This window comes from Bombyx mori, chromosome 21 (genome assembly GCF_030269925.1).
Source record: "Bombyx mori chromosome 21, ASM3026992v2".
In the NCBI taxonomy this organism is placed as follows: Eukaryota; Metazoa; Arthropoda; class Insecta; order Lepidoptera; family Bombycidae; genus Bombyx; species Bombyx mori.
Window position 1 is genome coordinate 1656525 of NC_085127.1, and position 26978 is coordinate 1683502.

General features: G+C 38.5%; 2 protein-coding genes across 2 annotated transcripts; both read left to right on the forward strand.

Moving 5' to 3' along the window:
- Positions 1-13395, forward strand: LOC733025 (sorbitol dehydrogenase). The gene is given in 8 exon segments (NM_001044127.1): positions 1-90; positions 1824-1857; positions 2693-2826; positions 9157-9347; positions 9953-10137; positions 10417-10595; positions 11759-11880; positions 12416-13395. Coding segments are annotated over 8 exon segments (1077 nt in total). The 5' UTR covers positions 1-36; the 3' UTR covers positions 12594-13395.
- A 2506-nt stretch (positions 13396-15901) lies between these two features.
- SDH2b (sorbitol dehydrogenase-2b) lies at positions 15902-26049 on the forward strand. The gene is made up of 8 exons (NM_001201581.1): positions 15902-15995; positions 18318-18351; positions 19100-19233; positions 21908-22098; positions 23342-23526; positions 24607-24785; positions 25257-25378; positions 25872-26049. Exons 1-8 carry the CDS (start codon positions 15942-15944, stop codon positions 26047-26049), a joined length of 1077 nt encoding a protein of 358 aa, NP_001188510.1. The 5' UTR covers positions 15902-15941.
- The last annotated feature ends 929 nt before the right edge of the window (positions 26050-26978 follow it).

The window sequence follows — 26978 nt, forward strand, 5'->3', positions numbered from 1 at the left end:
AAGCCGAGACTGTCAGTGAGATTCCGCGCGTCCGACATGGCCACAGATAACCTAACCGCTTTGTTGTACAAACCAAATGATTTGCGTTTGGTAAGTCAATATTTATTTTCAATAACAAAAAAGCAACTGGACAAACATTAATAGTAGTGCTATTTGGATTTAGATTAAAAAAGTTAGCTTCAAAAGATTTAGATTGCTATTTTTGCTGTATTATTGTATTAGGGAACAAAACTCTTCGTAATCATGAGATGGATTTAGGTTCCATTAGGTAGGTAAGAGCATAAAGGGTTTTGTTGATACTATAAATTTAGGTTTTTTAATATTCATGTATTCCGATATATGTTTAAAGTATCAGAAATGAAAATATAAATACTAGCTTTTACACGTAACTTCGGTCGCCTTAATCCATAAGAAATATATCCCTTTACAATAATACTTTTTTTTAATTAAATGTGCTCTATGTATATTTCTGCTTTTGGGATAAGGTTTACGCAGAAATGATCACGCAAAACGTAGAATCGTAACAACAAATGATATTTTGCAAAATTTTAAATTTTTTCCACTTAAGACATTAAAAACATGGAATTGAAAGCATATTTAAAATAGATGTTTTGAGCACTGTACAACTAACCTTTATCTACCTATCTGCCAATATTCTGTTTTTACCTTGGTTGATAGGCGAGCTCACGGGGCTCAGCCTGAGAGGATTTGCTAACATCTGCCCTGACAAGAGCAGTGCTTAGCTGAATCTACCACCGGATCGGTTTATTTTATTTTATTGCCCTTGTAGGCAGACGAGCGTACGGCCCACCTGATGGTGAGTGGTTACCGTCGACCGTGGATTTCAGCAATGCCAGGGGCAGAGCCAAGCCGCTGCCTACAAATCGCGACCCACCTAGAAAATCCAGCGAGAATCTTAGTGGGTTGCAACTAGCAATTAGTCGGGCGTCTACGAAATAGAGCTAACAGACTGCTGCTACTACCACCAGATCGGAACCGCAACACGCGCTTATTGTACTAGATTTTTATTTCGTGCTTCATTGTGGACTGATAATTTTTCATAAACCATCATCATTATCGTTAAACCTTTTAGAATATGATAACAAGTGACAAGCATAGTAGCGTTCTCTGACATTATCAAGACTATGAAGAACTGAACTTTTTGAACACAATGGGATACGGTTTTAAATCGGCTGAAGTACGGAATCGACCGTCATGATGATTAAGGGTTCACGGAGCATTACGACTAGTAATTAATGCAGCATACTGATACATTCCTACTGCTTCTAGTTGTTTTCTACATGAACTTTATACTCTATCTTCTAAACATATAAAGTATATAGTCTATTATTGCAACCATTAATTTTTACTGGTGGTAGGGCCTCTTGTGAGTCCGCGCGGATAAGTACCACCATCCTGCCTATTTCTGCCGTGAAGCAGAAATTCGTTTCGGTTTGAAGGGTGGGGCAGCCTTTGTAACTATACTTGAGACCTTAGAACTTATTTCTCAAGGTGGGTGGCGCATTTACGTTGTAGATGTCTATGGGCTCCAGTAAGCATTTAACACCAAGTAGGCTGTGAAATCGTTCTCCCACATAAGCAACAAAAAAAACCTTGACGGGTTCTGATAATTGCGTAAAATCAAGTACGCTTATACACAATGTAGAGCCACAAAAAAGTAGGCATTATAATACTCTAAAAATAACTGGCGAATTGTTTTATAAAGCAGAGTTCTTAAATAAAATTAATCGGAGAAGTCTATACCTCAACTAGATTTGTTTGGGTTTTTTTTATTTCCTAACTGAATAATATTTTGGTTACAGGTACAAACACCGATCCCTGAAATATCTGAAGATGGTGAGTTGAGTATATTAATAACAGTAAAAAATAACAGGATCTCTGAACTGTTAATCCGACAGGGACACTCAGAAAATAGTGTATGTTGGTTTTAAATTCAATACTTCTTTTAACAATGATTTATTTAACAGCGATGTGCACAATCTTAAATTAACAGTTACTACTAGGTAGAAATCATTGATGATAAATAATGATACAAAAAAACATGTTTTTCCATACTTCAATTCAATATTTTCTCAGGTTTTCACAAGTCGCTTTTTTCAAATTAAGTTGAAATATGTCGCAAAATTTAAAATATGTTATAAATGCGAAAGTGAACGTGTGTTTGTTACGCCTGCACGTCTGAAAATCTCCACCAAACGGTATCATAAAATTTTGAAAACGCGTAGTTAGAGGTTACATTAAAGAACATAAGATATCATTAATCTAGAAAAAAATATTACTCCCAAGAGTGTTTTTTCTCTATTAACACGAATGAAGACGCGTGTAAAAACTAGTAAGTTAGTAAGTAATATTTATAACAAAAAAAGTTATTGAAATTTCCGTTTCTTTGTACACAAAAGATACTAGAAATTGAAGGCCGTATGCTGGTCTGCCTACATGGGCAATAAAAAAAATACTAATGGCATCTTAAGGTCTCGCAGTTGAGTATTATCTTACACAAGAAGATAATCTCAGGATTTAACTAAATAATCCCTTTTGATTCAAATTACGTCTACTAAAGTTAACGTCTACATAGAAAAACTCTTGGCGTGAGGAGCACATGACTGAAGATGGGCGATTGGATTCACTTTATGTTGTGACGTTACGAGTCATAGCTTCTGTTGGTCCCCAGAGGTCCTGCTGCGCATGGACTGCGTGGGTATCTGCGGGTCAGACGTCCACTACTGGCAGAAGGGTCAATGCGGACACTTCGTGCTGGAAGAACCAATGATCATGGGACACGAAGCTTCAGGAGTAGTGGCCAAGGTAAAATAGTGGCCTTTACTTTCAAAGACCAATTTATTATTTCAATTGTGTTCCTAACACAGGGTCTCATAATGCAGAAGAGAAAACAGCAAATTCTTGAGCGTTAAAATTAATTTATGTAAAAATTTTATACTATTGTTCGCTTGACACGCAATGTAACACAAATAAGAAAACAGCTGATACGGGTTTGAGTGAACACGGCGCGGCGGTCTCTGTTATTTTCAAACCAATAAGTCTAATTAGTTACTTGGCTCAAAAACTGATCAACTTTTTACTGTAATATTTTAATCTAAACTTAAAAACACCTTGTACACCGCTATAAAGGGTAAATTTGGAATCATGTGTTTTTTTGCTCTAATAGCGTAGACAAACTCACGACTCACCTATTATTCAATGGTTAACAGGGTCCTTATGGACTCATTCTGCATTCTTATGAATAGTGACTTGTATGCCGCCGCCAACCCAGAATCATTACTTTCTTTCAGACGATAACATATGTTTTAACGGGGGGTAATAACTATGGGGTAACGATAGCCCGTCCAAGCTCTCAATACCTATCTAATTATCCAGTAATTATTATTATCCAAATTTATAAATCTGACAAGCTTTATTTTCCGACACGTTTGCATCATAGAAGTCGAGTGTGCATATGTGTGTTCCAGTTTCATATATAAAAATGTAGACAAAAATGTAATCGTCAAAGGTCAAGGTAAACAAGAGTTTGATGAATTTACATAATTAATTAGCCGTATCCGGGGTGTAGGTATCGCAATCATTGTAGAAGCGGTAAAACCGGATAATTTATTAACCCACCCATCTTTATATAAGCGGAGAACAATACATATTTTGTAAGCCTATGTCTGCTTTTAAAAGTTGTATATTTTGCGAGCATCTATTAATATAACAATATTTAAAACCAAAGTTGGACAGTCAATTCTTGTAGCAGTTTTAGGAAGGTTGGCAGATAACATTGCAATAAATGCTAGCTGCAATACTGATCGTTTTTTGTCTAATTTCATCAAAGACTTCTGTTGGTTTCGTAAACGTACAAGCAAATACAGGGCTCGGATAGTTAATCAAAGCACATAGACAAAGCCAATGCAGCTTATGTTGAGCAACGACTGCTTAACCTTCAGACCAGAACGCGAACTTTGCAGCTGAAGAAATAGGTAGTTGTGGTATGCACCGAAAAAGCAAATGAAATGTGATATTTTTGCCTTTTTGGTATTTGAGTTTGATGCGGTATTTGACTATAAAACGTGTAGAGTGAAAGAGAAACTATAAAAAGAAACAAAAACGACTCTACGACTATCACACGTTGTACTGGATGTACTAACGAATATATGGCTCAAGGAGTTTGGACGTCAGGCTGGTGGTCGGTAGTAAAACTCATGCCAAACCCCTGTGCAGCATGATAAGATAATTCTACGTCGACCCCACAGAATGAGATAAGGTCAAGAAGAAAAATAAGGTGGTATGCACCCGTTCAAGCTGACAATACCGCAGTAATTCCGCAAATTCGTAAATTCTTGTTTTTTTTCCTCATTTGCTTAATAGGTATGTAATTATTTAGGAGAAATGGTCCCACGGTTCAAATACCGGCACAGTCAATACGAGTACATAGAGGGTCTTAAGAATCTTAGGCCTTGACAAACGACTCTGTCGACGTCGCCCTAAACACGTCATTAACGGTGATTTTAGGTACCACAAGCACCGGTCATCGTCCTCGTCGAACCCGTCGTTTCCGACGAAGGGCTCGACGAGTGAATTAACCCATAGACACAGCCCACTAAGCTTATCGCCGAATCTTCTCGGTGGGTCGCGTTTCCGATCCGGTGGTAGATTCTGCGAAGCACTGCTCTTGCTAGGGCCAGTGTTAGCAACACTCCGGTTTGAGCCCTGTGAGCTCACCTACACGCTGGGGTAGAGCTGATATAGCCTCTCAAGGCTATCAGCATAGGTAGGAAAAAAATGACTTAAATATACTATCTAACTAATATACTATTGGTTATATAAGAAACCGTAACGAATAGCTGTGCGTACCATAGCGTACAGTCCGTACAAACTACACGCATTACCATTTCACCGCGCATTCATTATTATACTCGTACTGTAATTTAAAAATCAAATCGCTCGACTAGCTTCGTGAATTTAAATATTCATGGAGGTGTGTTCGTATTTTTGTATAAATTACGCTCGATAATATTATAATTAATTCAATAGCACGTTTGATATTTTGGAGGTGTGCTTTTAGCTACGTATAAAATAACTGGTTATCACACCTTTGCCCGCATGACGATTTCGAGGAAATAAATGTCACTCTATGTTTGCGCTATTGTAGCGCGCTGTACTGGCTTTATACATTCATATTGGAATGTACATATGTAAAACTTGTTTTTTTTTCCTTAAAGTTGTATCGACGAGCGCGTCATCAATTTTTTTAATCTCAAACCTCCATGTTTGAATAACATGAATTCCATTTGCCAAATTCTTCAATAAATAGCTAAATTTTTAGGTAATATTTTTAAAATGCAATTATTCCCTGAATATAACAATTAGGCTGTTCGGACATTTGTTGGGACGAGGTGACCTTTAGCGCGTGAGTTGTAGCAGTCTCAGCATGACTAAAGTATTTTATAAGTTTCTTAGCACTGATTAGCCATGGCAGACAATAATAGTAGGTATTAACAGTATTAATAGCGTGTTAGTTGTTCGTTTAGAAACGTTTGTTTTACTGGTGGTAGGACCTGTTGTGAGTCCGCGCGGGTAGGTACCACCACCCTGCCTATTTCTGCCGTGAAGCAGTAATGCGTTTCGGTTTGAAGGGTGGGGCAGCCGTTGTAACTATACTTGAGACCTTAGAACTTGTATCTCAAGGTGGGTGGCGCATTTACGTTGTAGATGTCTATGGGCTCTAGTAACCACTTAACCATAGGTGGGCTGTGAGTGCGTCCACCCATATAAGTAATAAAAATAAATAAATAAAGTGACGCGAATGGTCACGATTTTTTCATTGTAGTCAATACCGTCTTTACCATAAGGGCACACGGGGCCCGTGCCCAGGGCCCCCATTCTCAGGGGGCCCCTAAGGACCGACAATTTCTCTCACACATTTATTCGGATTCCGTTATCGTGATCGTTTACCAAAAAACCATCAGCATTCTAATATCATTAATGACATATTATATCAAACCGTATTTGATTACCTATAATAAATGGTCATACTCAGTAAAAAAAATGTCATTATAATTCGCTTCTTTTACTTTCCAAAAGGGCCTCAAATTATATATAAAAATCAAAGCTGGAAAAATTATAACAGGCGTAATTATAAATAATTGAAACAAAGACTTCACGTCTCAAAGTGGCATTCATGTGGCATGGCGGCATTCATGCTGTGATGTCTATAGGCTATAGTAACCACTTAACATCAGGTATGTACCTGTTTACGGAGTAAATTAAAAAAATTAAATTATTTATTAGTGTGCACCTTGATTTCCAGAATTTTCCAGTGCCGCTCAAAGTTTATCAGCAAATGTTTATTTAATTAAGAGAAAGATAAAATGTTTAATAAAAATATTACGACGAAGTAGGTAAATAAATATACATTCACAGTTTATCATGTTATCGTACATGAATAATTTAATATTTGCTTAACAACTAAACTAAATTACATTAAAAAAATTTATATTTGGAGTTTTATAGACCACGAACTGTATGTGGTGCAATTGAGTTTGGACATCTAATAAGTTTGATATTGACCGACTAATAAGTTCTGCTTCTTTGTTATACATTTTATCTTTGAATATATTCATAAACGAGTTCACGAACCATCTACTTTAAAGTGGTAACCGGAGTTACAAGGACATCACAATGTGGACGTCACTACACGTCTTGAGATGAGATCGAAATCTCAATTATATTGCATATAGAGCTACCTCATAGAGACAATAGAGCAATGAGCAGAACGGCAGAAACTACCCGTGCAATCTTAAAATATCAGCTGCTGATGGCGATGATGATAGCAGCGCGCTCGCTGGTATAGTGAGCGACTCTGACCAACCATCATGAGATGGTATGTGCCCATCCTCGGAATTCTTTAGTCTCTTTCTACGACAGACTTCAGTTCTTCAATCTCTGACCCAAGAATTTGCAAAATTTCTTATCGGTCACGGTTTTGTTTATCATTTCGATATATTTGAGCTATATTTGACCTCAGCTATCATACATTATTATCTTTTTGTTAAAAAAACTTTTACTGGTATATTAGTTTGAAAAAATCGGTCACCAACTGGTCTATACAGTTCCCGTTGACACATCACGAATATATTTAATATAATAATACTATTATAGAATATGTTTACCACGAACGTATATTATACTACACCGTAGGAGTCTTTTCAATAAATAGCTCAATTTGTTATATTATATAGTAGCCTTTATTGATGGCTTCACTCGCGTTAATGTAGAAATGCATACTATATCCATCGGAAAATTTTCCGATACTAATCAAATGAAAAGCTTCTTATCTTCTATTCTGTACCTCTAAGTATATGTAAACAAATATTCACGGTGTTTTGTTGTGTAGTTAAGACGTGAAAGTGTAACAAACAAACTGAGTTTGTCATTTATAATTTATCATTAAAACTGGGCTCGTTTGCTGGTTGATCTTTGATTTGTTTTTGGCAGTTAATGGTGTTATTTTAGGGAAGGTTTCTTGGATTCGTGACGCGCGGGTAGTATTATTGTTCACGGCCCAACTGGTAATAAGCGGTTACGGGGGCCCGCGAATGTCACAACGACTTGGTACCCAACTTTGAGAAACGTTGTTCTTCACTTGTATAATGGATGTCCTACCGAGCTCTCAATACGACGCTATCCTTCACCGTAGAACCCAGGAAAGTCACATCACTCGATAAGAATACAGCGGTCGACTTATCTTATACGGACGCTTCGAAGCGGAATTTTCTATATCTTAACCACCATAACGCCCGTGGCTATTAAAGCCGCAGTAATATTAGTTTTGTATTGTGTCACGATTCCTTATCACCCAATGTCACTCATCGTAAAACCAAAAAGCCATTTCAACTGATAACACGTTGATAAGTGCATGCTTTGTTTATCTGTTATGTAGGTGTCTTATTTTATAATTATTTTAATGTTCTTAGGGTGCGGTCCAGCGGGGTAGAAATTGTTTTATTTTATTTTTTTTGAGTTGGATGGACGACTTGGTGCTAAGTGGTTGTTGGAGCCCAGCTCTGGTAACCGCATAACACCAGGTAGCTCGTATCTAAGCAATAAAAATAAAAACTGTATTTTATCATTATACTATCTATGGCTCTAATACCTTATATTGTTTGGGTTCAGTGAGACCTATTAAGAGTTGGGTACTTTTCTTAGCATATTATTATCGGGGATAATTATCACGCTTCAATGTACACAACTCCTTTGAAACCGATCACGAGTTGGCGACACTAGAACGAAACGATTCTAGAGGTGAATGAACTTTATAAAGTGCTTTAATAAGTTGCCGATTCCGAAATACATCAGAAACGCGAACGTACAAACAACCCGAAAAAATATAATTTTCTAATTTTCACTAATAGATTTTTTGAGTATTATAATGCCTAATTTTTTGTTGCTCTACATTGTGTATAAGCCTACCTGATTTTAAGCAATTATCAGAACCCGTCGAGGTTTTTTTTATTGCTTAGATGGGTGGCCGAGCTCACAGCTCACCTGGTGTTAAGTGGTTATTGGAGCCCATAGACATCTACAATGTAAATGCGCCACCTACCTTGAGATATAAGTGCTAAGGTCTCAGTATAGTTACAACGGCTGCCTCATCCTTCAAACCGAAACGCATTACTGCTTCACGGCAGAAATTGGCAGGGTGGTGGTACCTACCCGTGCGGACTCACAAGAGGTCTTGCTCTTGCTGGGGCTAGTGATAGCAAATTTTATTAGATTGAGCCCGTGAGCTCACCTACCCGTCAGGGCGTAGCTGGAATAGCCTCTCAGGCTAATAGGCCAGGCCAGCGAATAAGTAGGTGAAAAAAATACTTATTTAATACGCGCTCTTGAATTACTTCCCTGATGAAGACATAGCATCGTGTAAGAAATCAAATATGTTTGGCTATTTAGTAAAGGTGCCATATTGTAACGTGACGCACGCGTGAGTATCACTACCCTACTTATTTATATCGCAAAGCAGTTATACATTTAGGTTTGGAGGATGGGACAGCTTATGCCTCAATAATCCCTTAACAGCAGATGGGTTGTAAGCATCTGAGCAACAAAAGGAACTTCACGTTTGGATCAATTCTGTTGCAGATCGGTTCGAAAGTCAAGAATCTGACAGTTGGTGATCGAGTGGCCATAGAGCCCGGCGTGCCGTGTCGGTACTGCGAGTTCTGTAAGACAGGACGATACCACCTATGCCCTGACATGATCTTCTGCGCCACGCCCCCAGTACACGGAAACCTCGTCAGATATTACAAGCACGCAGCTGATTTTTGCTTCAAGTAAGTATTCGCAAGGAATTGCGTTCTCAAAGTTCCCGTGAGAACGAAGATTGGACAACAAACTTTGTCATTTTACGTTTACCACAATATGAAGGCATTAAAATCTATTTTCTCTTACAAACCAAATGAATTCGTTCATGTTATGTAGTAGGATATGTGTAGTCCGACTCTACCTTCACAAGTGCCTCACCTGAGGGCCATTTAGTATTTTTGAATCATATAAAACGCTTGTTTACACGGTCTTATTTTTTATGCACAGATAGGGTAACGAGCTCACGGTACACCTTGTGTTAAATGGTTATAGTGGTACACACCTATGCGGGGCCCACTTACGCCTTCCCACCGATAATTACGCAATATGAAATATGCGGGTTTGATTTTAACGAATCGGATGTCTTATAGCTTAGGCCAGGACGGCTTGCACTGATGGTGACATGGACAGCGCCGTACAGAAGAAATGTGGCCATAAGCGCTAAAAGTAATTTCTATAAAAATCGCAAACGTATGCTCAAAAAGAATATTTGGACCGCAATTATAATATTTACTTATGTTTAAGCTGTTTGCTCATTTGTGAGCGTAGACTTGACAACCGACTCCATTCGCAGGCTTCCTGATCACGTGACCATGGAAGAAGGAGCGCTACTGGAGCCCCTCGCGGTGGGCATTCACGCGTGCAAGAGGGGCGGAGTCTCGGCGGGACACGTGGTGCTGGTACTGGGAGCGGGACCCATCGGCCTCCTTACCATGCTCACAGCTAAAGCCTTTGGAGCACACAAAGTACTCATAATAGGTAGCAATGTTTTTTTTGTTAGTAATAGTTTTTACCGCGCGACTTCACTACGATTCCTGTACCTGTACTTAACTTAGACCGGCAGGTCAGTAAGGCAACGTGGCCCACGTATAGTTTAAGTTAAGTAAACATCCATCCAAACACAAAATTCTTACAATAAAGACATGTCATTTAACAAAAAATGTGATCTTTAAGAATGTAAAAAAATAATGTTGCTCTTTCATTGTCTTTCCTTATATTGTTGCAATTACGTTACCTTTGAAATTATTTTCGTTTCAGATATCCTTCAGAGCCGTTTGGATTTCGCCAAGTCGTTAGGCGCCGACTACACACTTCTCATAGGCAAGGACTCGAACGAGGCTGAGCTGGTGAGGAAGATTCATGAGATACTGGAGGGACACCCCGACGTGTCGTTCGATGCGAGTGGGGCCCAGGCCACAGTCAGATTAGCGTTACTGGTTAGTAAAATATTTGTTCATTTTAAGTTATTAAGCGTTAATAAGTTATTGATTAACCGATCCTCTGCGCTCTCTACATCAACGACCTTCCCACACTCGAAGGGAACCTCCGAGCGTGGGAAACCGACGTGAAGTAGGCGATGTTTGCCGACGACAACGCCTACTTCGCGTCATCAAACTTCTCCTCTGCGGCCGTTTAGAGGATGCAGAGGTTGTTGGTCGTAGTGCTCCAGTGGCTGGACCGGTGGAGGGTCGTGGTTAACTTGGCGAAGACCGCGGTTATCCTCATCGGCCTGGTCTGCAGTCCCGGGACAGCTCAGTCTCCGTGGCATCAACGTAGAGTTTAGATCCAGCGTCCGGTACCTAGGGTTCGAGATCGACCGGAGTTTGAGGATATCCGTCCACGCGAAGACGGCGTTGGCGGCGACTCGCCATGCGAAGTTTCTCCTCCGGCCTCCAGATTACCGGACATGGCTAAGTTCGGCATTTAAAAGACGTATGTCCGTTCCCGTATCACGTACGCAGTTGCAGCCTGGTATCACTCATCATGGAAAGTTTGCGGGAGAAGGTCTAGCAGAATCTGTGTCTGCGTGCGAGTCGGAGAATGTCGTCAGAAATTACGTAATCGTTCAGGATCTGGGAGGGATGAATTATTTAATCAATCATCATTCATAATTTATAATTATTAATTTACTGCATTATTAATTACATAGTAACATAATTTTTCGTTATATCTTGATACAATGATAGGTGTGATAAAAATAATTATACATCTCGTGTATATATGTGAGTATTAAAATAATTTAAGCTCAGAAGCTTTCGTGATCTAAAGCACAAGTCGCCCGAGTACAGGTACCTAGTGACGCGACAGTGGCGGAGCTCAGATCCCGCCGGCGGGTACCGCTTTTGAGAATCAAATATATTGTTGAAGCGAATCACTACTATCAACAATCAAAAAATAACACCGTGTTATAAAAACCGACCCCGCAAAATAATGATTTGTGTAATGACTATACAATTGAGAGATAGATCTGAAGTCTCAAAGTTGGTGACAGCATTCACGTTATTGTCTAAGGTCTGCGCCGGGAAACTTATCCTTAGGACGCGACGACTTCTATATTATGGTCTGGATTCACTAATAACCAATGTGAACTGTTCGCTAGGCCACGAAGTCTGGCGGCGTGGCGGTGCTGGTCGGCATGGGAGCGCCCGAGCAGACCGTGCCGCTCGCGGGCGCCCTCTCGCGGGAGGTCGACATCCGGGGCATCTTCCGATACGTCAACGAGTAAGTAAATACGTGGCACCACACACGGGCATCATAGCAACACTAATAAATCACCACAATACGCTATCCACATATTGCACCTTTAGAATTGAAGTCGCTCAACTAAAAATTTTAAGAAACGATCTTTGATTTTTTTATTGCCTTTGTAGGCAGTCGAGCATACGGCCCACCTGATGGTGAGTGGTTACCGTCGTCCATGGACTTCAGCAATGCCAGGGACGTGGCGCCGGACTATATGATAGTGTATATACTTGTATATAGTAGTGCCTATGGTGTGGCGACGCATCGCCATGCGCAAGCGGCTGTTCCTTAATAATATAATAATATTTAATTTTAATTATGTCACTTGAATTTACTATTGTACACTATCTTTTTATGCATATATATCTGTGCCAAATATTATCAATGCTTCACATCTGCCCGCCTTCCTGCAATGGCTCATTGTTTTTAAACAAGTTATAGTATGACACGTCCCCAGAAGACAAACCGTGCTCCAATATAGGCGTCTATATAAAACATATGATTATATCTTCAGCTACCCCACTGCACTAGCGATGGTAGCGAGTGGGAAAATAAACGTGAAGCCGCTGGTCACGCACCACTTCAGCATCGAGGAGAGCCTGGAGGCGTACGAAGTGGCGCGCCAGGGGGCCGGCATCAAGGTCATGATCCACGTCCAGCCGCGAGACACGAACAACCCACAAAAGTTCTGAATTGTTCCTCAAAAACACATGCTACTAAATGTATTGTTTTAACAAGAGCATACAGGTTCCAGTAGATATCATATAGTGTTTTTTAACATTTTTTCCAAGGCAATATGGATAGCCCTATATGTACAATGGCTGGGTCCGTTGTTTTTTTTACTCATTACTTTTTGTACAACAATTGTCATCTCTATTAATTATATGAAATAATAAAGTTGACAAATTAATTTCTAAAGAAATATTATCCTGAAATTTAAGTTAGATGACGATGAACCTTGCTTGGGCTATCGTAAATTTTTGTGCCAAATTGTAACGAATTTAATTCGTGTATTTAATTATTTCGTGTATAAATATTGATATTATAATATAAAAATGTACGAAGCTCAGTGATAATTTTAATTGCAACTGTTTATTGATGGTTTTTTTATATACATAAGTTTCAAAGTAATGTAATTGACACAGGGTACGCGCATTCCCAAAACCGATATAATATTATATATACTATTACGTTGACATTTAAGCAATACCCTTTGTTTAAACTATAAATGCTAAAAGTTTTCTAATTTAATATTTTGATAACCGGTAAACTGTTGTGAAGGTTACTGAACCAGTACCTGAAATGATTAAGTTACTGACCTCCCCAGTAACTTAATCATTTAATTATGTTTCTGATTTTTTTTTTAATAAATGTGTTCGTGTATGTAATAACTACTTATCGCCAGTCTTTTCCCCGATACCAGTTTTCTAGCAGAAATCATGAATTTATAATTTACATTTTTTTTTGTGACATTAAATAAAATTTAAAACATGGGATCTTTTGTTTAAATACCATAATAAGAGATAAATGAAAATCCTGTCTTCACTTGTCCATAGAAATACAATATATGAATAAGCATAATTGAAGTCGAACAGAATTTCGTAAGTGCCTATTTAATTAGACAAACAACAAGACAATAAATTATAAATTGTTACAAATTATAAAGAATGGTAACGGTTCGTAATTTTCTAGACCGACTCCGCACAGCCAAAGAATTTTCAATAGCTTTACAATTGAAGCGCGTCCACCTAAGCTAAGCACCGAACCTCTCGACAAAGACAGATAATGTCGCCGTCCATCTGGATACTTGAGCTGTTGCAGCAACACAATCTTCATTATGCATATATAAATTTAATTTACATTTAACACGTTCAGCCAGATGATAAATTGAGTATTTTAATTCGGGCCACCGTGCTCAGCGGTGAGCCTTATATTACTGAACTATTCTAGCCGTGAATGTCACCCTTGTGAGCCTTTTAAAATATCTGAGCTAGACGGTAAAAGTCGCTAATTTTTATCTTCCGTGCAAATTATCGCATTTTTTATTTATTTATTTAGTCTTGGCTGGATATTATTCGACATTATTCGACATTTGAGCGAAATAGGGGATACTTTTTTTTTATCTGAACCCTTACCCGAAACTCCTACGGGGCCCCCGTGCCTAGTGTATGTGGGACTGGTCCGCGACTGCGAAACCGCGGGCCCAAAGATCTTTTCAGGACTCTACCCACTAAACGACTCCCCTGCACTCGTCGCCCAAGCGTCCGATCCCGTCTGAGGCCAGAATCTGGATGAGGTAAGGTGGTTACCGCGGTCAACACTACAACCAGATGGCGCAGCTTACCCCAAGGAGGCCCAGCCGACGGAGCCATCGAGGCGAATCGAAGGCTCTGAAGCGTCGGCCGTCTCTATACGACAGCCTATCGGGCCGCCCCAACCTGTGCTGCTGGTGTCCCGGAATACCCCGCTGGACCAGAACCAGCCTGCCGGGTCGGGACACGATAAAACGCCAACCGGTTGCTCTTTTGTTTTATTTCTGCTTGGTAGCACGCTAGAGTGCTGGTAGCGCGCCGCGCGGCCTCAGCCCTCTCAGATCGCCCCTTGACCTTCACCAGGGGGAAGCCGAAACCTACGCGAGATCTACGCTCGTACTGTCTCCTCCATACTCCGGCTCGATCACGACAGTCGGATCATAAGATCGGAATCATCAAATATTATACTTGTAAATAGTCCATAGTATTCTTGTACATACCCAAAACACTTCTCAAGAATATTATTCAAGGACGAATTCCGATCCCACACCAATTCTCGTAAATGTACACTGATGAGAAATTATTGTAAAACCAATAATATTCTAAGTTTTGTGACGAGGAAAAGTTTCGATAATAAATGAATAATAACATAGGAATGTTAAAACAATGATAAATTATATGAGTAACAAAAATATATAATAGAAACACTAAGCCTAATGATTCGTTTTTCTTGTATTCTTACGAGTATTCAAAAACCCGGTCAACTTCGGAGAGCTGTAAAACACAGATAAATTAGTGAAATTCAGCAAATGCATAGTGGAAATTATTTGTTAAAATACCTTCTATAAGATTGCTCTGATGTCAATTTATTTTAAAATGATCAGATAAAAAGTCCGATCAGACAAAACCGAAAATAAAATAAATAAATAAAACCTGTTTGTTATTTTTGTGTAAGCTTATACTAGCCGCTCCTACATATCCAAAAAATAAAATTGCTTCCTCTGAAAAACGCAACCCTAATTGTCTACTTTTCAATGGACTACGTGCTGTTTGGAGGTTACTGAACGTTGTCACAGGGAAGCTTAGGTGATAGCAAATGTGTGACTACACAAAAAAATGGCCTGTTTTTCTTGCGTGTTTCTTTGCTTACAGAACTAACTCCCATAACGCTTATTGATTAAATTGGCGAAAAATGATAAAATATTAAAATGATCAACCAATTTTTATGATGAAATACGTACTTAAGAAATGTTCACGATTGAATTTTACGGTGAAGGATCGTGTAATAAAAATCAAACCCGCAAATTTACAATTTGTGTAAGTAGTGGTGGTAGGACCTCTTGTGAGTCCGCACGGGTAGGTAGCACCACCTCGCCTATTTCTGACGTGAAGCAGTAATGCGTTTCGGTTTGAAGGGTGGGGCAGCCGTTGTAACTATATTGAGACCTTAGAACTCATATCTCAAGGTGGGTGGCGGTATTTACGTTGTAGATGTCTACGGGCTCCAGTAAGCACTTGACACCAGGTGGGCTGTGAGTTCGTCCATCCCTCTAAGCAATAAATAAAAAGTTCATTCAAAGTAATAAAAGGACCGTCTACTGAATATCTCTTTCCCATACATTTCTGTAGTTTTTCGCTTTATTATTTACAAAACGGACACGCCTCCAACGCTATTATTACGATTGTAGCTCATAGCTGCATTCGTGATACAGACTCATAATAGGTATCCATAATTTATTATTTCATTCAGTAAAACCAAGAGTGTCAGTGAGATCTCACGCGTCCGACATGGCCACAGATAACATAACCGCTTTATTGTACAAAACAAATGATTTGCGTTTGGTAAGTCAATATTTATTTTTAATAACAAAAAAGGACATATATCAACGTTAATAGTAGTACTATTTACATTTAGACTAAAAAAATTATCTTCGGAATATTTAAATTGCTATTTTTGCTGTAATAAGGAACAAAACTCTGGTTTTAAAGGGTTTTGTTGATAATATAGATTTAGGTTTTTTGGTATTGAGGTATTCGGATATAGTGTCAAATAAAGTAGAAATGAAAACCTAAAATAAATACTACACGCGCGTTAACCCACAAAAAAAATATCCCTCGGGAATAGTGCTTTTTTAGTATGTAACGGAATCTTTTTTTTTTTATGGTTTAGATGGGTGGACGAGCTCACAGCCCACCTGGTGTTAAGTGGTTACTGGAGTCCATAGACATCTACAGCGTAAATGCGCCACCCACCTTGAGACATAAGTTCTAAGTTCTCAGGTATAGTTACAACGGCTGCCCCACCCTTCAAACCGAAACGCATTACTGCTTCACGGCAGAAATAAGCAGGGAGGTAGTACCTACCCGCGCGGACTCTCAAGAGGTCCTACCACCAGTAAAATATTTGAACACTATTTGACCCCCTTCGAAACGTCGGATTAACTCGAAATTTGGCATAGGTACGCATACTTAGTAAGGACCGACGACAATTGAATATTAAACAAAAAAATGAAAAATAAATTATAGTTTAAAAAAACTAAAAAATACGCTTTTATAGAAAATCCAACTGAAAAATAGAAAATAAGTTTTAATAAGGGTGCTTTTCAGGCTATTATCAAAATAACCCTTCTAGTCATATCTGTTCATAAAATATTTATAACTATTGATATCATGCACCCCACGCTTTTTTTACGATAAAATCATTTTTTCTTACACTATTTTTAATTCAAATTTATTAAAATTTATTTTCTATTTTTTATTTGGATTTCTATAAAAGCGTATTTTTTTAGTTTTTTTTAAACTATTATTTATTTTCAATTATAAAATATGTCTATGTGTTTTTGTAACAAGGTATATGCAAAAATCACGATGTAAGACGTAGAATCGACAAGAACAAGAAACGATCTCTTACAAACTCTGGAATCATTTATAAAATAGATATTTCGAACACACATTAATCTTTATCTATAATAATAACTATTTGCCAGTATTCTGTTTTCAACCTTGGTTGATAGGCGAGCTCACGGGGCTCAGCCTGTGAGAATTTGCTAATACTGAAAGGGCAGTGCTTCGCTGAATCTATCGGGTCGGAATCGCGACTTGCCTAGAAAATCCGGTGAGAATCTTAGTGGATTGCAACTAACCACTAACACTTGGTCGGGCGTCTAGAAAAGACACCTAACAGTATAACTCATATATCAGCCCGCTGAGTTTCTCGCCGTATCCACCTATTCCAGTGAAACTCGAAAGGCCTTCAGGATACCAGTAATACCTTCTCCCAAAAAAAAAACCGGATTCAGAAAACGAAAAGAATCGAAACTTGGACCTCAATGTCGATTCTGATAAATGTTCATAACCATCATTCAATCATCATCTGGCTCTAGCTGTTTTCTACATGATCTTCAAACTCTATCTTCTCAATATATATTATAATATATTGAGACCTTGCAGTTATGTCTCAAGCTGGTCGTCGACAATCACCTTGAGACCTCGACAGGTCTGCTAATTGTATACAATCAGGTGGGCTTATCCACTAATCTAGAGCAACAAAAGAAGTATTCTATAAAGAAGTATTATAATAATAAAAAAATCTGTTGGACGAAAATTTAAAAAAATATATTCGCGTTTCTGATGTATCTAAAAATCGGAAACCTATTAAAGTTCCGGCACTACGAGAACGGTTTCGTTCTAGTAACGTCAACTTGTAATCGGTTTCAAAGGATCGGTATCCTTTATACATACATTGAAGCGTGATAATTATTCCCGATAATAATATGTATGCTAAGAAAAGTACCCGATTCTTAATAGTTAATAATAACTTACGGTCTACCTGGTGTTATGTGGTTACTGGAGCTCATAGACACCAACGATCTAAATACCGCCACCCACCGTGAGACATTAGTTCTAAGGTCTCATTTAATATAATATAACTCTATAGAATGATTTTAAAATTAATTAATACAATCGAAAACACCTCTGGATAACTGACGACCATAAACATGCTGACTTATAAGAGCAGCAGCAATATAGCAATATAGTAGGTAGAGTTCATAAATAAATAATCGGAGAAGACTATACCTAATATACCTAAACGTAGTTTATTAATTGATATATTAGTTCGGAATTTTGTTTAAAAATTCAAACTGAATAATATTTTGGTTACAGGTACAAACACCGATCCCTGAAATATCTGATAACGGTGAGTTGAGTACATTAATAAAAGTATAAAATAACAGGATCTCTGAACTGTTATTCCGACAGGAATACGCCGAAACTAGTGTTTGTTGGTTGTACATTCAATACTTCTTTTAACAATGATGTATACAATCTTAAATGAACAAGTACTACTAGGTAGAAACGTTTTAATGATAAAAAATAAAAATTAACGTGTTTTTCTATATTACAATTAAATATTTTCTCAGGTTTTAGCTAATCTCTTTATTCAATTTAAGTTGAAATATGTCGCAAATTTTAAATATTATAAATGCAAAAGTGAACGTGTATTTGTTACGCTATCGCGTCTGAAAATCCCTAAACGGCATCATAAAATTTTGAAAGCACGTAGTTAGAGGTTCGTTAAAGAACATAAGATACCGTTAATCTAGAAATAAGTATTACTGCCAAGAGTATTTTTCCTCTATTAACACGAATGAAGACACGTGTAATAACTAGTAAGTAATATTTATAATAATAAGTTATTGAAATTTGCGTTCCTTTGCACACAAAAGATATTAAGGATCTTAAAACATCATCTCGTAGTTGAGTGTTATCTTCATAATAAGATAATCTCAGGATTCAGATAAATAACCCATTTTGATTCAAATTACGTGTAAGAAAGTCAACGTCTGCGTAGAGAAACTTGGCGTGAGGAGCACACGACTGTAGATGGGCGATCGGGCTCACTTTATGTTGTGACGTTACGAGTCATAGCTTCTGTTGGTCCCCAGAGGTCCTGCTGCGTATGGACTGCGTGGGTATCTGCGGGTCAGACATCCAATACTGGCAGAAGGGTCAATGCGGACACTTCGTGCTGCAAAAACCAATGATCATGGGACACGAAGCTTCAGGAGTAGTGGCTAAGGTAAAATAGTGGCCATTTCTTTCAATTTAGACCAATATACTATTTGAAGTTTGTTCCTTAATACAGGGTGTATCGGCAGAGAAGGCGACTCTACTAATTCTTGAAAACAATAATTTACGATCGTACAACTACAAAATTATTGTTCGCATGACACGCAATGTAACGCAATTAACAAAACAGCTGACTGGTAACATACGAGTGCGAGCGAACGTCGTCGTTATTTTCAAAACAACAAGTCTGATTCTCAGTCTGACAGCTCAGAAAATGAATTACATTATCGTGTACTGTAGCATTTTAATTTAACCTTAAAAACACTTCGTACACCCCTATAAAGGGTAAATTTGGAATTATGTGAGGGTGATCAAGTGTTTTCATGCTCTGATAGGGTAGACGAACTCACGACTCGCTTGTTATTAATGGTTAACAGAGTCCATAACAATGGTGACTTGTATGCTGCTGCCAACCCAGAATCATTAGTTTCTTTCAAATCATAACGTATGTTTTGTGGTAATGTCCGTCCATGTTCTCAATATCTATCTAATTACCAAAGTAACTATCCAAATCCCTAAAATTTGCAAGTTTTAGGTATTTTCTTACACGATATTCCGTTTGCAACATAGAAGTCGAGTGTGCATATGTGTGTTCCAGTTTCTTAAATAAAAATATAAATGTAGACAATTGCTCATTTAATGTGGAAGGCTCCTGATCCCAAGTGTTCAGATTGTGATGTAGTGGAAGATGTTTTTCACATTATGATGGAGTGTGCGCGGAACGATGATTAGAGACAACAATTCTTTGCCAAATGTACAGATTTTCGACAAGTTGGAGGTCTAAATTACGCATTAGCCTTTCCGGAATCCGAAATGGCTAAGTCACTTTATAAAATAGTTTTGGTGGGCCTACAGAGACGATAACAGTTTCCCATATTTTTTTATATAATTATTTTGTTACTCTCTTTTGTTGCACAATGGAGTGGCACATTCACTAGGTGAATAATCTCCTTAAATAAAGACAAAAAAATGTAGACAAAAATTCAATCTTTATAGGTCAAGGTACACACGATTTTGACGAATTACATATTTAATTAGGGGTGTAGGTGTCGCAATCGTTCTGGAAGTCGTATTACCGGATAATTTACCCACCTACCCATCTTTATATAAGCGGAGAAAACAATACGTATTTTGTAAGCCTATGTCTGCTTTTAAAAGGTGCATATTTCGCAAGTTCACAACTTAATTAAAACTGAAATTGGACAGTCAATTGCGCTCGCTCGGTGAAAGATCTTCCCTTTGTCGTTAACCCAATTCCAAAATATTCCAGTGCCACTCGAAGCTTATCATCAAATGTTTATTTAATTAAGAGAAAGATAAAACGCTTAATAGAAATATTACGACGAAGTAGGTAAACATATGTACATACACATAGCTTATCATGATATCGCACACGAATAATTTAACATTGAACTTATTGAATTTAATTAATTTAACAAGAATTGTCTTGCATGAAGCGTCAAATACGGCTCTCAATTGATCGGTTGAAATTTAGTAGCTGGCCCCAAAATACAAAAATGCGGGATGATATTTTTCGAACCCACGTTTTGAACCGCGCCTACGTGGTCCTTGTGTCCAAGACCTACGTACTCACGGATAAATTTCAAATTCAGATCGCGTTCTAACTTATTCTCTGTGTTAATGAATCAACGTTCTGCTGCTCCATATAAAACAACAAGTTCATAAAAAGGTTGCAACCCATACTTTATGCTAAATCTATTTTTCTTATCCCGGGTATGGTCGCGATCAAATAATGTCCCGCTAATATGTTATTTGGATGCTGTGATTCGTCGATAAGAATGCTTTCTATCTCCAAGAAAGACCGCGTTTCTTGCTTTAGGCTCCAAAAAGGGCAACAAACGTCTAGAGCGTCTAGAGCTCTATGACCTGAAGTAGAGATCTGACCTGCAATAACGTAACTGAAAATGGAATGCAATGCCAGCGGTATATCCTTATCTTGTCGCACGAATTTTTCTCTATCATATATTTGAGGAAACAGATCTCTGGCCAGTAGTATATCAATGGGAACCGGTGTACCAAAAGTTGGATCAGCAAGTGAAATATACGGATCACATCATCTAAGAGAGACATCATTGGTAAAATTTCGGCTATTTTTCTCACTATGACTGCATCTGTGCTAAGATGGGGCTGGTGCACTGACGAAGCTTTATAGTAGAGGTAGTTAGTCCCAGATCTTTAATAGGCTTGGCACCTATCGAAATCACACTTTCTTCGCCCCAGTCCTAACCTTAACGCAAAGTATTGAGTTATGTATTATTGTTCACGGTCCAACTGGTAATAAGCGGTAATCGGGGCCCGGAAGCAACACAACGACTCGCTACCCAACTTTGAGAAACGTAGTTCTTCACTTGTATAACGGATGTTCCAACTAATAATTTTTTTTTTTTTTTTAAAACAAATAAGCTTCGCTAATTAGTAAAGGTACCATATTGTAAGTCTGCATGCGTGGGTACCACCACCCTGCTTATTTCTACCGTAAACCAGTCATACATTCCAGTTTGGAGGGTGGGACAGCCAATGCTCCAGCAATCCCTTAACAGCAGATGGGTTGTAAGCATCTGAGCAACAAAAGGAACTTCACGTTTGGGTCAAATCTGTTACAGATCGGTTCAAAAGTCAAGAATCTGACAGTTGGTGATCGAGTGGCCATAGAGCCCGGCGTGCCGTGTCGGTACTGCGAGTTCTGTAAGACAGGACGGTACCACCTATGCCCCGACATGATCTTCTGCGCCACGCCCCCAGTACACGGAAACCTCGTCAGATATTACAAGCACGCAGCCGATTTTTGCTTCAAGTAAGTATTCGCAAGGAACTGCGTTTTGAAAGTTCCCGTGAGAACAAAATAGAAATTATTGGAAAATAAAAGATTAATAAAATATAAAAGATTGGACAATAAATATTGACATTTTACGTTTACCACAATATGAAGGCATTAAAATCTGTTTTCTCTTTCAAACCAAACGAACGAATGTATGTCGTACCTATGTGTAGTCCCACTCTACCTTCACAAGCGCCTCACCTAAGGGACATTTATTATTTTTGAATCATATCCAACGCTTGTTTGCACGGTTTATTTTTTATGCACAGATAGGGTTTTTTTATTGCTTAGATGGATGGACGAGCTCACAGCCCACCTGGTGTTAAGTAGTTACTGGAGCCCATAGACATTTACAATGTAAATGCCGCCATCTACCTTGACATATGAGTTATAAGGTCTCAGTATAGTTACAACGGCTGCCCCATCATTCAAACCGAAACGCATTACTGCTTCACGGCAGAAATAGGCCGGATGGTGGTACTTACCCGTGCGGACTCACAAGAGGTTCTACCACCAGTAATTACGCAAATTATAATTTTGCGGATTTCTTTTTTATTACACGATGTTATTCCTTCACCGTGGAAGTCAATCGTGAAGATTTGTTAAGTACGTTTTTCATTAGAAAAATTGGTACCCGCCTTGGATTCGAACACCGTTGCATCGCTAGATACGAATGCACCTGACGTCTTATCGTTTAGGCCACGTCGACTTGCACTGTTGTTGGCATGGACAGCGCCGAACAGAGAAAATGTGCCCATAAGATCTTCGCGTTAAAAATAATTTCTATTAAAATCTTAAACCTATGCTCAAAAATAATATTTGGACCGCACTTATAAAATCTACTTACGTTTAACAGGTTAAGGACCGGAGCCTGTGGGTGGATACTATTACTTTGCCAAAACAAAATTAGGGGTCCCTTGGGACCGCCGCACCTCACCTGCCTAGAATACCCCTGGCTACAAATTGTCTATTGGATATGTATGAAATGCGGGCCCCCATGGTTCATCTACGCTAGTAGCTATAACATATTGAAGGGGGACTATTTAACAATATACTCGTAATTGTATAATCAAAAAACTAAAAGTAGGAATAGCTTATTTGAGTAATTTTTTCCACATGCATTTAATTACTTTTGGCTCTAACTAAAGAAAAATCTAACCGAGGCGTAGGCTGTTTGTTCATTTGTAAGCGTAGGCTTGATAACCGACTCCATTCGCAGGCTTCCTGATCACGTGACCATGGAAGAAGGAGCGCTACTGGAGCCCCTCGCGGTGGGCATTCACGCGTGCAAGAGGGGCGGAGTCTCGGCGGGACACGTGGTGCTGGTACTGGGAGCGGGACCCATCGGCCTCCTTACCATGCTCACAGCTAAAGCCTTTGGAGCACACAAAGTACTCATAATAGGTAGCAATGTTTGTTTGTTAGTAATAGTTTTACCGCGCGGCTTCACTACAATTCCTGCAGTACCTCTCACAACATGTGTGCATAATTTTATGATAATCGGCTGAATAGTTGAATTATAATTTGCGTAATAACTGGTGGTAGGACCTTTTGTGAGTCTACGCGGGTAGGTACCACCACCCCGCCTACTTCTGCCGTGAAGCAGTAATGCGTTTCGGTTTGAAGGGCGGGGCTGCCGTTGTAACTATAGTTGAGACCTTAGAACTTATATCTCAAGGTGGGTGGCGCATTTTCGTTGTAGATGTCTATGCGCTCCAGTAACCAATTAACACCAGGTGGGCTGTGAGCTCGTCCACCCATCTAAGCAATAAAAAAAAATCTGAAAGCGTGACAAACAAACTCTATTTCACAAATATCTGTATGAGTTAACTTAGACCAGCAGGTCAGTAAGGCAACGTGGCACGTGGCACGTATAATCTATATATTAATACGTGAAGCAAAAACTTTGTACCCCTTTTTACGAAAATTGCGCGGACGGAGGAGTATGAAATTTCTCACACTTATAGAGAATATAGAGAAGGAGTGCACAATGCTAATATTTTTTTAAATAATGCATCAAAAATAGTTTAAATCACTAAATAAAACATTACACACACTACCATATGTTTCACACACACGCATATGAATACTCTATGTTTATTGTCAAACTTTTGTTGCTCTGTTAGTCTGTGATCTAATTGAGAATAGGTTAATATTTTTTATTTGTCTATAGTGTAGTCTTGGCGAGATCTGTGATTATATTATAGAAGTATAATAGTCTTTGACACTAGAACCATAATAACGTTCAAACTTATAATTTCAATTAATTATAGTCGAATTTCGACTACTGCGGTATAATCTATGTGCGGGACCACTAGTTTAAATTAAATAAACATCCATCCAAACACAAAGTACGGACAATAAAGACCTGTCATTTAGCGAAACGTGTAACCTTTAAGAATGTCAAAATAGAATACTGCTTTTTCATCATTTTTTTATGACATTGTTGCAGTTACGTTACCTTTGAAATCGTTTTCATTCCAGATATTCTTCAGAGCCGTTTGGATTTCGCCAAGTCGTTAGGCGCCGACTACACACTTCTCATAGGCAAGGACTCGAACGAGGCTGAGCTGGTGAGGAAGATTCATGCGCTACTGGAGGGACATCCTGACGTGTCGTTCGACGTGAGTGGGGCCCAGACCACCATCAGATTAGCATTGCTGGTTAGTAAAATATTTGTTAATTTTAAGCTATTAATTAATTATATCATTATTACTTAAAATATTCATAATAAATAACTGGGAACAAATCATGCACAGTTATGCTGACGAAAATATCGTCACCACCGTCATATCGTTAATATGCCCCACGGCAGAAATAGGCAGGGCGGTGGTACCTACCCGTGCGGACTCACAAGACGACCACCAGTAATTACGCAAATTATAATTTTGCGGGTTTGATTTTTATTACACGATATAATTTACGATTATTTCTTCACCGTGGAAGTCAATCGTGAACATTTGTTAAGTACGTGATATATTTCATAAGAAAAATTTGCACTTGCTAATGGGATTCGAACACCAGTGCATCGCTAGATACAAATGCACCGGACGTCTTATCCTTAGGACACGACGACTTCTATAATATGTTCTGGTTTAACTAATAACTAATAACCAATGTTTACTGTTCGCTAGGCCACGAAGTCTGGCGGCGTGGCGGTGCTGGTCGGCATGGGAGCGCCCGAGCAGACCGTGCCGCTCGCGGGCGCCCTCTCGCGGGAGGTCGACATCCGGGGCATCTTCCGATACGTTAACGAGTAAGTACATACGTGGCACCACACACAGGCAGGATGTCAGCACTAGTAAATCGCCATGATTTCCTTCATTTTTCATCCTTAAATCAAATTTCTCTTGTAATTGGGAATGCTGTGTATAAGAGAAATGACCCTTCACATATATGTATATTTTAAATTATACATCGATTTTTTTTAAATCCTTCATTAAAAATAAAATATAAGATATCTAGTTAATATGTTACTGCCATCTACAGGAGCAACGGAAACTTATTACAAGCCATCTAGTGCCCGACGCCCGTAAACAGAATGTGTAGGTATAAGAGAAACGACCTAGCTCGCTTTCTCCCTCTCTCTAAGGTCGAGTGGTTCGCGAGACGCGGTGTATTTTCTTACTCTCGCTCGTCCTAAATTTTATCTTTTCTCTCTAACCGTAACGAATCTGTCGCGAGTTAAATTTCAACTCTCAACGCACCTAAATAAGTTTCACTACAAAAACATATCGTTAAATCTTCAGCTACCCCACTGCACTAGCGATGGTAGCGAGTGGGAAAATAAACGTGAAGCCGCTGGTCACCCACCACTTCAGCATCGAGGAGAGCCTGGAGGCGTACGAAGTGGCGCGCCAGGGGGCCGGCATCAAGGTCATGATCCACGTCCAGCCGCGAGACACAAACAACCCACAAAAGTTCTGAACTATTGCAACTAAATTATTCTAAAAAGAGTATACAGATTTCAGTAGGTATCATATCGAGGGCTGAAAGGCTTTGGTTTAAGCGGTATTTCGCTTAATACGCCACATTTATCTTTGTGATTAAAGGTGCGTTTTATTTGGTATTAGCATCAACAATTCTATGTTTTTGATTGAACTTCAATTAAGCTTACTACATTTAAATAGCTGAAGAAGTTTTTTTTTTTTGTTATTATATTTTTTCCAAATTTTAAGCTTTAAATGGCTCTTCTGTAAAACTGCAAAAAGTCGCTTTAACCAAATGGCTTTTTACCAGTCAATATAGTGTTCTGTAGCAATTTTTCAAAGGGTAATCAATATGAACATCCCGATATGTACAACAATTGTCATAGCTATTATATGAAATAATAAAGATGACAATTATGTAATTAATTTCTAAAGAAATATTATCCTGAAATTTAAAGTCAGATGACGATAAGCCCTTGTCTGCCGATAATCTTTGTGCCATATTGTAACGAATTTACTTTTCGTGTATAAATATTGATATTATAATATAAAAGTGTACGAAACACAGTGATAATTTTTAATTGTAACTGTTTATTGATGTTTTTTAGATGTACATAGGTTTCTAAGTAATGTCATTTACACAGGGTACGCGTGTTCCTAAAACCGATATATAATATTATATATACTGATACGCTGACATTTAAACAACAGCCATTGCTAAAAAATGTTTTCATAATTTGTTATTCTGAAACTGTTGTGAAGGCTACTGGAGGTCGCCCCCCGCGTCACACAAGGGCGTTGACCTCCCCAGTAACTTAATCATTTAATTTATATTTCTGATTTTTTTTGAAAGAAATTTATTCGTATATGTAATAACTACCTATCGCAAGTCATTTCTCCAGTTTTCTAGCAGAAATCATAAATTTA